Source organism: Pelophylax lessonae (genome assembly GCF_965119305.1).
Source record: "Pelophylax lessonae genome assembly, chromosome: 2".
Lineage (NCBI taxonomy): Eukaryota > Metazoa > Chordata > Amphibia > Anura > Ranidae > Pelophylax > Pelophylax lessonae.
The window spans coordinates 177,218,048-177,233,934 of record NC_138769.1 but is presented as its reverse complement, the minus strand read 5'-3'; the positions used below and the strand labels follow the sequence as shown (position 1 = coordinate 177,233,934).

General features: G+C 42.9%; 1 protein-coding gene across 1 annotated transcript in view; it reads right to left on the bottom strand.

The window, feature by feature from the left end:
• The window catches only part of POLA1 (DNA polymerase alpha 1, catalytic subunit), a 1,022,539-nt gene that overhangs the window by 893,080 nt on the left and 113,572 nt on the right, over positions 1–15,887 (bottom strand). Inside the window, exon 10 of the mRNA XM_082247055.1 lies at positions 5,769–5,941. Coding sequence (XP_082103181.1) covers positions 5,769–5,941 — 173 coding nt within the window. The remainder of the gene's footprint in view (positions 1–5,768; positions 5,942–15,887) is intronic.

Below are 15,887 nucleotides of genomic sequence, written 5' to 3'. Positions count from 1 at the left end.
ACAGTTTTGAAAACCCAACCATACAATCCCATATACACACTATCCTATACCCGCAGTTGATCCAGGAAGGTGAAAAAACCACAGCAAAAGCATGATCCAATTTCCTACAGCAGGGGAAAAAATTTCTTCCTGATCCCCTGAGAGGCAATCTGATATTCCCTGGACTAACTTTACCTAAAAAAAATGTAGTACCCATTTATATTAAGTACACCCAGGAAAGAATCCAGGGCTTTTTTAAAGCAATCTAGTGAGCTAACCAGAACCACCTCTGGAGGGAGTCTATTCCACATTTTCACAGCTCTAACTGTGCAGAAACCTTTCCGTATTTGGATACAAAATCTGTTTTCCTCTAGACGTAAAGAGTGCCCCCTTGTCCTCTGTGTTGACCTTAAAGTGAACAATGAAACACCAAGTTCACTATATGGACCCCTTATACATTTATACATGTTAATCATATCCCCCCCCTTATTCTCCTGTTCTCAAGAGAGAATAAATTCAGTTCCTCTAATCTTTTCTCATAGCTGAGCTCCTCCATGCCTCTTATCAATTTGGTTGCCCTTCTCTGCACTTTCTCCAGTTCCCCGATATCCTTTTTAAGAACTGGTGCCCAAAACTGAACTGCATATTCCAGATGAGGTCTTACTAATGATTTGTACAGGGGCAAAATGATCTCTCTCTCTGGAGTCCATGCCTCTGTTAATACAAGAAAGGACTTTGCTTGCTTTGGAAACCGCAGCTTGGCATTGCAAGCTATTAAGCTTATGATCTACCAGAACACCCAGATCCTTCTCCACTATGGATCCCCCCAGTTCTACTCCACCTAGTATGTATGATGCATGCATATTCTTAGCCCCCAAGTGCATAACTTTACATTTATCAACATTAAACCTCATTTGCCACAGTTGCCCAATGAAACCGTGCATTGAGGTCAGCTTGTAAGTTGGAGACATCCCGTAGAGAAGTTATTCCACTGCAAAGCTTGGTGACATCTGCAAAGACTGAAATGGGAGTCATATGATCTCCGACCGGATCAACTGCTCGGCCGTCGGTACATCAGGCGTGATTAGGTGTGATAAATTTTCAATGATTGGCACCATAGCTTGTAGACTAACTTTTACACAGACTAAATAATAACCACTAATTTGGATTATTTTTACCAAAGATATGTAGTAGTATAAATTTTGGCCCAAATTTATGAAAGAAAAATTACTTCTTTGGAAAATTTTTAAATAAAAACAAATTTTTTTTTTTGTTTTTTTTCTCGAAATTCTCTTTTTTCACTTATATCGCAAAAAATAAAAACCCAGTGGTGATTAAAAACTACCAAAAGAAAGCTCTATTTGTGTGAAAGAATTATAAAAAAAATGATTGGGTACAGCGTTGCATGACTGAGTAATCATCATTCAAAGTGTGAGAGCGATGAAAACCGAAAAATGGTCTGGGCAGGAAGGGGGTTTAACTGTTCTGTATGGAAGTGGTTAAAAAGGGTCCCTACACTGAACCGTGGGGTACACCACTGGTAACCTTAGATCATTCAGAGTAAGAATCATTACCACTACTCTCTGAATTTTATCTTTTAGCCAACTTTCTATCCAATTACAAACCAATCTATTTAAGCCATTAGACTTTACCTTACACAATAGCCGTGTGTGGGGAACGGTGTCAAACGTTTTTGCAAAATCCAAGTATACTACATCCACAGCCACCCCTCTATCCAAGGTTTTATTTACCTCCTCATAAAAAGCATTCAGGTTTGACAACTTCTGTCTTTCATGAATCAATGATGTCTGTTGCTTAAAATATTTTTTCCAGCAAGAACTCATCTACAGTTGTGTTCAAAATTATTCAACCCCCACTGAAATTGATTGTTTTGGCCAGTTTGACATTGATTTTGATCATTCAGTCATCCTGCTTACAATTAAATCAAAGAGGCACGTGTAGGTCAGACCAATATAACATAACATTTATAATGAAATAACCACAAATGTCTTTTCTGTGCTCACATCATCAGTTTTATTCAACCCCCAAGTGACATTCAATCTTAGTACAACATCCTTTTACAGTTATAACAGCTTTTAAACGTGAAGCATAGCTTGACACAAGTGTCTTGCAGCGATCTACGGGTATCTTCGCCCATTCGTTATGGGCAAAAGCCTCCAGTTCAGTCACATTCTTAGGCTTGTGCACTCAACTGCTTTCTTTAAGTCCCACCAGAGGTTCTCAATCGGATTTAAGCCTGGTGACTGATGGCCACTCCAAAATGTTCCAGCCTTTAATCTGCAACCATGCTCTAGTGGACTTGGAGGTATGCTTGGGATCATTGTCCTGTTGAAAGGTCCAACGTCTCCCAAGCCTCAGGTTTGTGACGGACTGCATCACATTGTCATCCAATATCTCCTGGTACTGAAGAGAATTCATGGTACCTTGCACACGCTGAAGCTTCCCTGTACCTGCAGAAGCAAAACAGCCCCAAAGCATGATTGACCCCCCGACATGCTTCACAGTAGGCAAGGTGTTCTTTTCTTCATAGGCCTTGTTCTTCCTCCTTTAAACATAGCGTTGATCCATGGGCCCAAACAGTTCTAATTTTGTTTCATCAGTCCACAGAACACCATCCCAAAACTTCTGTGGTTTGTCCACATGACTTTTGGCATACTGCAGTCGCCTCTTCTTATTCTTTGGAGACAGCAAGGGGGTGCGCCTGGGAGTTCTGGCATGGAGGCCTTCATTACGCAGTGTGCGCCGTATTGTCTGAGCAGAAACTTCAGTACCCACATCTGACAAATCTTTTCTCAGTTCCTCAGCAGTCACACAAGGGACTTTTCTCCACTCTACGCTTCAGGTAGCGCACAGCAGTCGAAGTCAGCATATTCTTTCTGCCACGACCAAGTAGCATTTCAACAGTGCCCTTTGCCTTGAATTTGCGAATGATGCTTCCTATGGTGTCTCTTGGTATGTTTAACATCTTTGTCCTCTCTTCTCTTGTCTTCCTGGACCATTCTCTTGACTTCACCATGTTTGTAACCACACCAGTAAATGTCGAGAAGGAGCTGAGTATCAGTCATTTTAAAGCTGCCTAATTGGTGCTTATTAGGCTTTATTGCTGCTCCCTGACATCCACAGGTGTTTTCAATACCTGATTGAAAACACTTCAATGAACCTCTGTTCTTCAGAGTGGCAGCCTTTAAGGGGTTGAATAATTGTGTCAATGAAGAATTCACAAAAGAAACATTTACTACTGTATTACAAAACCAATTGATATCATTTTAGTTGCATATGGTTCTTTAAGAAGTCCTTGTAGGATTTCATTCTGAATACAATTACAAATGTACACTAAATTCCCTAAAACCTGACTATAGAAGTTAAACAGGTCGATAGTTACTTGGCAAAGACTTTGATCCCTTTTTAAATATAGGCCCCACATTAGCCCTACGCCAATCCAGTGGTACTATTCCAGTCCTTAACGAGTCCCTAAAAATTAGAAACAAAGGCTTTGAAATTACAGCGCTCAATTCTTTTAGGATGCGTGGGTGCATGCCATCTGGTCCAGGCACTTTATCCACCCTTATTATGTCTAAATATTTCTGGACCATATCACTTTTGAGCCATTGTGGATCATTTGGGGCTGTGTCAATACAATCCTCATTATGGTCATGAGCTCCTCCATGCTCTTTTGTATATAGAGAGCAGAAGAGAGTATTTAATAAAATCTGCCTTCCTTCTCTTTGTCCCCAGTCACCCACTCCTTCTCTTTGTCCCCAGTCACCCACTCATGATTATTTTGTAAAGGGCCTACATGCTCAGACCTAACCTTTTTACTGTTAACATATTTGAAGAATTTTTTTGGGTTTGTCCTACTATCTTTGCAATCTGTCGTTCATTTTGAATTTTTGCATCCTTGATTTCCTTTTTACATATTCTGTTATATTCTTTGTAACAATTAAACAATGAGAGTGTTCCTTCATTTTTAGATTTTTTAAAAGCGCTTTTATTTTTATCTATATCTTTTTTAACGTTGGCCATGGGTCACAGAGGTTTTATTTTTAGCATTTTTTTTTATTCTTCCTCATTAATACTCATTAATCTGTATTACGCACACCCATTTACATTTCAACCCATACTGCTTCAGACTCCGCACACTCTCCATCAACTAGGTCAGTTTTCACACTCACTTTGAGATCACTTCTCACAGAGACAGACACCACCACCCCTCCGTTTTACCCTGTCTTTCATGAAAGAGAGCATAGCCAGGAATGTTAATAGCCCAGTCATGTGACGAAGGAAGACAAGATTCAGCAATACTAATTAAGTCATAGTTCTCCTCGTGCACCAGAGCTTCCAACTCACCTATTTTGCTTGGCAGACTTCTATTGGTGAAAAAACACTTTAAATCATTTTCACATTTTGCACACTTATTTTGCACATTTTTAATTTTGGTACAAATAGTAACATTTCCAATGGTTGTTTGTAACATGGGAACCTTCTTATCCTCTGCCATAACTCTCCCCAATCCACCCAATAGGGGCTGACCCCTGTCTGACCTGTCTGCCCCATTATAATCAAATTCACCCCCCCCCCCCTACCCCCATCCCACCCCCTCAATCCTAGCTTAAACAAAGACATCTAGCGGAACGCTGTCACTGCTGACAAGGCTTCCTGGCTCCAGCATCTTGAATGGCCAAGCTGCGATGACGTCACATCTGGGAACGTGCATTGGGAGCTACAGCCATGGCAAAGAGGTCTGAAGGAACAGCGCGACTATACCATCACTTCAAAGCCCATGTGCTGGTGACGTCATCGGCTGCCAAACAAGCGAATATCTTCTAAACGGTGCACATTTACGAGATATTTATTTTTCCTACAGGTAGGTAAAAATCACAAAGCAGAGTTTACTACCACTTTAAAAAGTAAAAAAACAATATCCTTTGAAAATGTCCAATAGGACGAAACGCGTCACGAGCCTCCTTTAGACTTCTTTGCCTCATTTGTATATTGCCTGTAACCATCAGATGTTTGTAAGTGCAATTATTTGCTTTTTTTATTAAGTCTATTAGCAATATTACGCTATGTGCACTTCTTTTCTTGGCTTCCATGCGGTCTGGTATAGGAGAGATATTCCACTTCTCCCTCTACTTCCCCATGAGCCTGGAACTACATCTCATGGTCGCTTTTGAAGAGGATTTTGGATCATCTCATAAGCCTGTTTAGTCTGTTTGTCATATGATAGTACAGGCCCACAGCATCTGGTGAGCGCCCATTTCTTAAGTTCATCTGGTGACGGGACTCATCTCACTTTAAGTCACAATTTTGTCTGATATGAGGATCTGTCACATTTTGGGACTGTATTCACCTTTATCATCCATTTTTTGGGACTTTGTTTGATTTAATCATATGTCACTGATTATTTGACAATGTTATCACTCGTATTTTTGATTATGTATTACTTACATGTCACATTTATCTAGCGCTGCACTTACCATTTACCCACTTTAAAAAGTGTTGGGAGAAGTTTGGCTTAAATTTATATCCTATATCAATGCCTGCAGGACTGATCAGTGCCACACTAGAAACCCAAACCACTGTTGCTCTCCTCAGCTCTATGTCTTGGTGTAAAGAGCAAGCCATCTAATTGTGAATTGGATCCAATCTATATCTCCTGGGTCTTCCATTAGTAGCCTCTGGGTATAGCATTTGCAGATTGCACTATTGCCTGGAGACTGCCTTAATGGTAATTTGATGGAGAGAAAAAAAAAAAAGAAAATTCTCACCTGGCTGGTTGTACTGATCTTCATAAGCATCCAGCCAATAAAATCTGAAGACTTGATCCCCATCTTCACCCGTTACTAAAGAAAGGAGGCTGGAGTCTAGCTGAACGTCAGTTGTCACAGGTTCAGCCTCTTTTGCCATTTTGTCCCAGCAAGACTCGGAGACTGTGGAATTTCTGAAGAAAAAAAAAAAACACAAATGTAATTGACGTGGGTTCAATAACCTAACTTATCTTCAACAGGTACAATTTTATTTTCATTGTTTAACTGCCATTTTCTTTCCTTAGCGTATTAAATAAAAAAGTCTCAAAAGAAAGAACATGTTCTATTTTCTGAAAAACAAAAACGTAAAAAAAGGTAAAAGTAAAAAGCAAAGATGAATAAGCCAGTATTAGAGAACAAACAAGTGAGATAATTGAGAATTTATGGCACCACCATAGTTAAAGCGGAACTCTTTCCGCTTTCTTTTCCCCATGCAGTGTTAAAAAAATGGATTTTTGTAAAATCTTACCGTAAAATCCTTTTCTCTTAGCTCATCGACAGACGTAGTCCTCGGTGATACACCACCTTCGGGTTATGTTACCTCCGCAGGAGCAGGACTAGACAGGAAATTAAAAAGCTCTGGCCACACCCTAGGGGCAGTCCCAGAGGGTATATCCTCTCTCTCTCTGCCTCAGCAAATCAGTTATGTGAAAAAGCAGTGCTTAGAGAATTTAACCCAACCCAACTCCAAAACAGAGGGGCGGGGACTACGTCTGTCGATGAGCTAAGAGAAAAGGATTTTACGGTAAGATTTTACAAAAATCCATTTTTCTCTAGCGCTCATCGACAGACGTAGTCCTCGGTGATACACCACCTTCGGGACGTCCCAGAGCAGTATCACAACTGAGGGGTGGGAAAATGGAAATCAAATCCCAATCTAGAAGGCCCAACCGGTGCCCATTAGAGGTTTACAATGCTCATCCTTAATGATGAGACTCAACAAAAAAATTTTTCAAACAGAAAAAAACCCTCGAGGTAGACCACCGGTCTCCTCAAATTGCGGCCTGCAAAACCTTGCGGCCAAATGAGGCATCCGCCGATGCCGTCACATCAATTTTATAGAATTTAGTAAAGGTATGTACCGACGACCAAGTGGCCGCCTTACATACCTGGACCACTGACGCCTGATGGCGAAAGGCCCAGGAAGTACTGAGCGCTCGAGTGGAGTGCGCCCTAACAGGGAACGGAGGACTCTGACCCTTAATAGAATAAGCCTGTACCACCGTTTGTCTAATCCATTTGGCAATGGTCGCGGCAGATGCAGGCAAACCCTTTCTGGGGCCATCCGTGATCACAAAAAGTGAATCCGTCTTACGGAATGATTCCGTAGCTTTCAGGTATACTCTGATTGCCCGAACCACATCTAAGGAATGCAACGCATGTTCCCGATGATGCTTGGGCTGAGGACACAAGGAAGGTAGTACAATATCTTTATTCAGATGAAAATCTGAAACCACCTTAGGAACTTGAAGATCTCACAGGAACACTGGAGAAAAAAAGCTGTCCAAAAATCCTTTTAGAAAAAAATTTCTTGCCAGGACCCAAGATCCCAGCAAGGTATCTAGGTCCTTACTCCTAACTAGACAGAAAATAACTGATTTGCTGAGGCAGAGAGAGAGAGGATATACCCTCTGGGACTGCCCCTAGGGTGTGGCCAGAGCTTTTTAATTTCCTGTCTAGTCCTGCTCCTGCGGAGGTAACATAACCCGAAGGTGGTGTATCACCGAGGACTACGTCTGTCGATGAGCGCTAGAGAAATAACATTTAAATGCATCTATAAGATATCTGCAATTTTTACGCTGCTATTGCAGGGCAGAGACTAAGCTTTGTTTCGTTATTACCGTTATGAAAAAAACTGTTTAGATCTTGTTTTTAGCCATCACATGGCTGCCAAGCAGGGCTCTTATTCTGCAGAATCAAGACATCTGTCGGCTTCCTTAGGATACAGTCTGCCTATGACCAGCATCTACAAGAGCTGAAAAATGCTGGTTGCTGTGGTTGATGATTGGTGCTGGGGAAGGGGGGGATTGGTGATGATGGAGGAAGGGGGCAGTAAGCAGGGTAGGCATTTTAGCAGTCGGTGCAGCAGGGGATGTAGAGGGGCAGGAAGCAGAAGGGGCGAAGTCTGCTTAACAGATCTTCTACAAGTTCATGGTCAGTGGAGTGACCATGAGCTTAATGCAGGAGGAGGAATGTCGTTTTTACGGCCGTACGCTCCTGGAAGTGAAAAGGTTAAGGGAGTAAAGGAGAGTTTTAACCCATCAGTTTTCTTTTTGCCATGTAGGTCCCATTGGGGAGATTTACTATTACTTCCTGTCCCATAACCAAATTAGGAAGTGAGAGGAAACCCTGAAACCCTGCAAATTAACAGCTACCTGGAAATATGCAAAACGATCAGAAAGTGGACTGGGAGCCAAGCTTGGGAGGTTCCAGGACTGATGTATTGAAAAGCACTCTTTGCTAACATCCAGACAGGGATGAGTTTCCACAGCATTGACACTTGCCAGCACAAACCAATCAGAAGTGCACTAAGCCGCAGTGAAAGCAGGGTGGTAAAAGAATTGGTCATTTTAAGCTTTTCATTTCTACTGATCACATCACACTTTTAATTTTACATTTTTTTGGACTTGGTTCATAAACAGTTTTCACATAGGAGATGAATAGTAGCTAGTGCTAACACTGGCTCATAATATCGGTGAGGACAGTATGGTTAGAACAAACAGGCTGATACACTAGTTTCATAATGGCGTGCACTGCATTAATAAGAGATGAACCATTCTTTAAATTTGGAAGTAATAGCTGAAGACTACAACTCCTCTGGATAAGTTTGTCCAGTAAGCGAAGTGATGCAGAATCAGACTTAAGTCTCAGTGTCTGCTATGTTGGACACAAAGGCTGCCAACAGACCAGATACAAATCTGAAGGAGTAGGTGCAGAAGTGCACAAGTGAGCTCTGCGGTCAGATTAAGCAAACTGGGTGATTTGGACCATAAAACCATGCATTACTTCAGCAAAGACCTTAGCTAAGAGGGCAAAGGAGCCGACATGCCTGACAGAGCCAATGAAGACTCAAAAGATGGGATAAACTCTAGATCAAAGAGGCCACATGATTGCAGGCTGCAGAAATTAGTCGCATTAGTAAGCGTGCTGCAAGCAGCACCAGAGCCAATATTAGAGGGAGAGCTGAAGACACCCAGCACCCACCAAGAAACCAAATCATTTAAAATGAAAAGCCTTGTGCTGCCAAGTGTGCATAAACGTAAAAGATATTACCATAGTCAACCACCTAAGGACTGGAAGATTTTACACCGTAATGAAAACGCAATTTTTTGCAATTTGGCACTGTGTGATTTTAACTGGTAATTGCGCAGTCATGCAATGCTGTACCCAAACAACATTTGGTCCTTTTTTCCCCACAAATAGAGCTTTCTTTTGGTGATATTTGATCACCTCTGCGGTTTTTATTTTTTGCTATATAAATGGAAAAGTCCGAAATGTGAGAAAAAAAAAAAAAAATTTTCTAACTTTATATAAAGAATATACAAAAAATGTTTTCATACATTTAAGCCAAAATGCATTTAGCTACATGTCTGATATAGAAAAAATCTTGTGTATATTTATTGGTTTGCGCAAAAGTTATAGCGTATGTAATGGAATTTAAGCAGCTTTTACTTTCTGACTGCATATCTCATTTGTTGAAGTGCTAAAATGGCAGGGCAGTACAAAACGCCCCAATTTACCCTTTTTGGAAAGTAGACACCCCAAGCAATTTTCTGAGAGGCATGTTTTTGGTCACAGAAAAAAAAAGTGTAAATCTATACACACACTATATATATATATATATATATATATATATATATATATATATATATATATAGCAGTGCTTTGCGAAAGTATTCGGCCCCCTTGAACTTTGACCTTTTGCCACATTTCAGGCTTCAAACAAAGATATAAAACTGTCATTTTTTGTGAAGAATCAACAAGTGGGACACAATCATGAAGTGGAACGAAATTTATTGGATATTTCAAACTTTAACAAATAAAAAACTGAAAAATTGGGCGTGTAAAATTATTCAGCCCCCTTAAGTTAATACTTTGTAGCGCCACCTTTTGCTGCGATTACAGCTATAAGTCGCTTGGGGTATGTCTCTATCAGTTTTGCACATTGAGAGACTGAAATTTTTGCCCATTCCTCCTCGCAAAACAGCTAGAGCTCAGTGAGGTTGGATGGAGAGCGTTTGTGAACAGCAGTTTTCAGTTCTTTCCACAGATTCTCAAATGGATTCAGGTCTGGACTTTGACTTGGCCATTCTAACACCTGGATATCAAAGCAATAATCACAAACCAGGCGCTCCTGGGATGCCTGTAGGGCGGAGGGATAGACGTAAGCCCGTGAGGCTCCCCAGCAGTTCTGCTGTTAGCCAACTAATGGCTCAGTAAAGAGATTCGCGCCCAGGGCAGCCATAGGAAAAATACAGTCCAGAAGTCAAAGCAATAATCACAAATCTGGCACTCCTGGGGTGCCTTTAGGGTGGAGGGATAGAAGCCTGTGAGGCTCCCCAGTGGTTTTTCTGCTGCTAGCATACAAGCATAGGAAGGGTGCTGACATGGACAAAAGTACATGAGGAAGGCAGCGCATGAACCACACCGGGATGCAATGGATAAGGAAAGTCAGGTGAACATCCAGTATAGAAACGGTTAACAGCTTATTGGTATTGATAACCGAAAAACAAAGTACATAAAATGCTTACATCTCCTTGGGCTGGAGTGGACAAGGGCACCTGGCAGCAAGCTACACAGGATGACTTGATAAAGTGCACAACGTGAAACATGTAGTCATGGCAACCATATAGCTTGTGTTCTACCCTGGTTCCTGGTATTTCCCCACAAGTGGCGCCTGTCCGGCTGATGTCACCGTTACGGAACTACAGCAGAGTCCTTTCATCCTCGCGCCGGCTGGTTTCCGGCTTTGTGCACACACTGCTCAGCAGTCCTGGGAGACTGACCTCTCACTCCTGTTGCTTGCTGCCAGGTGCCCTTGTCCACTCCAGCCCAGGGGGATGTAAGCATTTTATGTACTTTGTTTTTCGGTTATCAATACCAATAAACGGTTGTCCCTTTCTATACTGGGTGTTCACCTGACTTCCTTATCCATTGCATCCCGGTGTGGTTCATGCGCTGCCTTCCTCATGTACTTAACACCTGGATATGTTTCTACAGACATCTTCTATGGGGTGCCCTTTGGGCAGAGGTTCCATGGAGGACATGCAGAAAATGCCTCTTATGCATCCTACTGAATCTGGGATTGTGAATTTGGGCAACAGCACCTTCTAAATACAGAAGGGCTGTGGTGATCTCTTCCTGGAATTTTAGTTAGAATCCACTTCTTTCTGATGCTTTGTATAGCAGCCAATTGGAATAAGTATACAGACACTTTTGTACCAGCATCTGCCCTCATAGGCAATTAAATACGGCACAATCATCTGGTCCTTGGAAGTTCACCCCTTCCATGTTAAGGATGTATTCATGGACACAGAGGGGCTTAACATCACTAGTCGATGTTGCAATTTGGACTGTTGCGTAAATGGAGAACAGAACAAAAACATTCCGTGTGTCCCTCCACTTCACTGCAAGCAATTTATTACACTTCAAGCAGGCTCTCTCCCCCATCTAAGTCGGGAATCTACAACCTATTGGGGAAGCCCCGGCGATTAGGTCACACGGTGCCACATGTGCCAATTCCAGAATCACAAAGGGGACTAAAATGTGGCACGCTTGTGTAATAATTGTCCATATATAAATGGTACCCTTTACGAATAAGGGTGACACCCAAACAAACAATCTCGCTGCTTGCTCCCTATGTAGTCTGGGCAGTCAGGGAGATTCACACTGCTATCTCTTCCCTCGTTAAACCAGAAATGACATGTATAACCTGTTGCCCTGTCACAGAGGTTATACATCTCGACTCCATATCTGGCACACTTGCTGGGAGAAACTGTTTAAAAAAACAAGGCAGCCAGAAAATGTAATCAGGAACTCCTCACGCAGACAGCTTGTTGGGGTGTAATCAAGGCAGCAAACTTTTGATTGAAGTAATTTACGAGGTGCCGAATTTTGTGGAGCCGGTCATATCAAGGGTCACCCCGAGGACAACAGAGTTCATGGTCATTGATATGCATGAACCGCAAGATTTGCTCATATCTACTCCTGGCCATGGCAGCAGAGAACACAGGCATACGATGAAGTGGGTCAGTGGACCAATATGACCGCAACTCACTATTTATGCCCATGAAGAAGGATAGGCCCAGAAAGGTTCTAAATTCAGAAACCGTGACGGGTTTCGTTGTAAATTCTCTTTGCAGCAATAAATAGATCGGCATATAAATTGCTTTGGTCCAAAACAGATCTGTACAGATCTTCAGTAAAAAAACGCTCATAAAAAAAAAAAAAAAAAAAAGAGCAAAATCGGCTGTTTTCACCTGAATTCCGGGTTGGCCAGTGAATGGGGGAAGTGGGGGTGTTGCAGAAGTGGTGGGCTCCCAATCTGGATTTGCAAGCGCATCAGGAAAGCCACTACGAGCTCGACAGGCCTATCTTCGAATTCTTGGTGGCTGTGGGACACTACTTGTGCTAGCGACCGCATCAGCTTGAACTGCACTTATGGGACTCGCCACGTCACCGAGTGTTACTGCAGTGATGCTTTGTCTACGACGAGGACGTACTAGGCCGCTGGTGCTTGCCAGATATCCAGGAGGTTGAGCGGCACTAGTAGCGACACTCTGCTGCATACAAAAACCATGGGATTGTTGCACCTCAGAAACAGAAGAACGGGGTCGGGTATGTCTGACCTTAGCAGGGACCACTACTCCGTCGTCCGAGCCATCTGTCAGGATGCCACTGCTGTCTACAGGTTCAAATACTGAGCCTGATTTTGACAGTGAGGCTTCCCCACTGCTCTCATCTGTCATGTTCAGCTTCCTGTAGGCCTCTTCACTAGTGTACCTCTGTTTGGACATTTCAGCCAATACATTAGGTACCTAGTCTCACAAGTAAAAATGCACCTGGTTGTCAAGAACCGTTTAAACCGCTACCAAAAAATTCAAAAATAGCGCCAGCAGAGATCAGGTCTGACTCTGCTAACGCTTCAGTGTGTGTGTTTCTGTGTATCGGAAGTGACAGTGATCTGCGTATACTGCTTTTCTTGGAAGGTTGGGCGGAGGGGCTAAACGCAGGTGCTGGCTGATCCTGCTAATGCTTCATTTTGGGAACACTAGTATAGTTCTGATCGAAGATATTGATCCATTCAGACACTATACTAGTAATAGAGGTGTTTAGTGTGTGTCACTCACAAAGGGTTAAAATGTAATATTAAATATGTGGCGAGCAATCTGACGCGAACGTTAACGCTGACATCACCTGTGACACTAATACAGTGATCAGAAAAAAGATCTGTCCACCATAACAGGGACACTGACAGGGCAGTGAAGGGGTTTAATGGGGGTGATCAGGGGGTTAAATCTTTATTAGGGGATATATTGCGGGTACCCTAAACTTTTCTGGGACACCATCGCTCACACTAACTGGCATCACAGTGATTAGTAAATTATCTGTATACTGTATATAGTGAAACTGACAGGGAGTGAAAGGGTTAAATACAGTATCTCACAATGAGTACACCCCTCACATTTTCGTAAATATTTTATTATATCTTTTCATGTGACAACACTGAAGAAATGACACTTTGCTACAATGTAAAGTAGTGAGTGTACAAGCTCGTATAACCGTGTAAATGTGCAGTCCCCTAAAAATAACAGCCAATAATGTCCAAACCGCTGGCAAAAAAAATGATTACACCCCTAAGTAAAAATGTCCAAATTATCAATATTTTGAGTGGCCACCATTATTTTCCAGCACTACCTTAACCCTTGAGCATGGAGTTCACCAGAGCTTCACAGGTTGCCACTGGAGTCCTCTTCCATTCCTCCATGACATCACAGAGCTGATGGATATTAGAGACATTGCATTCCTCCGCCTTCCATTTGAGGATGCCCCACAGATGCTCAATAGGGTTTAGGTCTGGAAACATGCTTGGCCAGTATGTCACCTTTACCCTCAGCTTCTTTAGCAAGGCAGTGGTCGTCTTGGAGGGGTGTTTGGGGTCGTTATGTTAGAATACTGCTCTGCGGCCCAGTCTCCGAAGGGAGGGGATCATGCTCTGCTTCAGAATGTCACAGTACATGTTGACATGCACGGTTCCTTCAATGAACCGTAGCTCCCCAGTGCCAGCAACACTCATGCAGCCCCAGACCATGACACTCCCACTACCATGCTTGACTTTAGGCAAGACACACTTGTCTTTGTACTCCTCGCCGGGTTGCCTCCACACAGGCTTGACACCATCTGAACCAAATAAGTTTATCTTGGTCTCATCAGACCACAGGACATGGTTCCAATAATCCACGTTCTTAATCTGCTTGTCTACAGCAAACTGTTTGAGGGCTTTCTTGTGCATTTTTAGAAGAGGCTTCCTTCTGGGACAACAGCGATGCAGACCATTTTGATGCAGTGTGCGGCGGATGGTCTGAGCAATGAAAGGGTGATCTCCCCCACACCCCTTCAACCTCTGCAGCAATGCTGGCAGCACTCATACATCTATTTCTCAAAGACAACCTATAGATATGACGCCAAGCACGTCTTTGGTCGACCATGGTGAGGTCTGTTCTGAGTGAAACGTGTCCCGTTTAACCGCTGTATGGTCTTGGTCACCATGCTGCATCTCAGTTTCAGGGTCTTGGCATTCTTATAGCCTAGGCCATCTTCAACATGCTATAAGGTGCCATGTTGAACTTCCAGTGACCAGTATGAGAGAATGAGAACGATAACACCAAATTTAACACACCTACTCCCGATTCACACCTGAGAACTTGTAACATTAACGTGTCACATGACACAGGAGGAGGAAAAATGGCTAATTGGGCCTAATTTGGACATGTTCACTTAGGAGTGTACTGACTTTTGTTGCCAGCGGTTTACACATTAATGGCTGTGTGTTGAGCTGTGAGGGGACAAGAAATTTACACTGTTATACAAGCTGTACACTCATTACTTCACATTGTAGCACAGTGTCTTTTCTTCAGTATTGTCACATGAAATAAAAAAAAATTTACAAAAATGTGAGAGGTATATTCACTTTTGAGAGATACTGTATGTGCCCATTAGGGACCAACCGATTATCAGCAACACCGATATATCGGGGGCCGATATGCACTTTCCCTGATATCGGAATCGGCCCCGGCAGTTACCGATATTGCCACGACATCGCCTATGTTGCGCCACGCGCCTTCGCGCACTGGGAGTCTGGGACAGCTTCTGCGGCCTTCTTAGGCCGCCTCCTTCAGCCTCACTGGCACTCGGGACAGTGAGCGATTTCTTCTCAAATCAATCATACAGTACAGTGACCAGTCACAGTGCATGTTGTGTAACACAGCCACCGCGGCCACCCACTCACAGCTGCCCGGTGCCAGCCAGCCAGTCACACACATCCACAGGCCCGTAATAGCCAGCCATAGGCCCTGCCTGTACCAGCTAGCCAGCCACAAGCCCTGTACCATCCAGCCAGCAACAAAGGGTGCCACCCCCCACAAGGTGCCAGCCAGCCAACCACCCAACACAGGGTGCCAGCCAACCACCACAGGGGTGGTGTCTTTCAAAAGGGTGCAAGCCACTCATCACCACAGGATGCCAGCCAGCCATTTTTTTTTTAAGCCTATATTCATTAGTGTCTTTAAAAAGGTGGTCTGGGACTATTTCTCTTCTCCATCTCCAGGAAAAGCAGCAACACTGTGCAACACTTGCAAAAAACAATGCAAGCATAGGATCAATAACTGCAAAAACCAAAAATACATCAAATCTTTGGGTCCATCTAAGAGTTCATCATGTTGAATTGTATTATGCAGCACAGAAAAAAACAAAATAAAATCACTAGGTGAAACATCACTATCCCAGGCAACAACAGATAGATTTCAGAAAAAAAAAAAACAGGTGGCTATAATCGGATGGAAGATCCCAAGTGCTGGACAG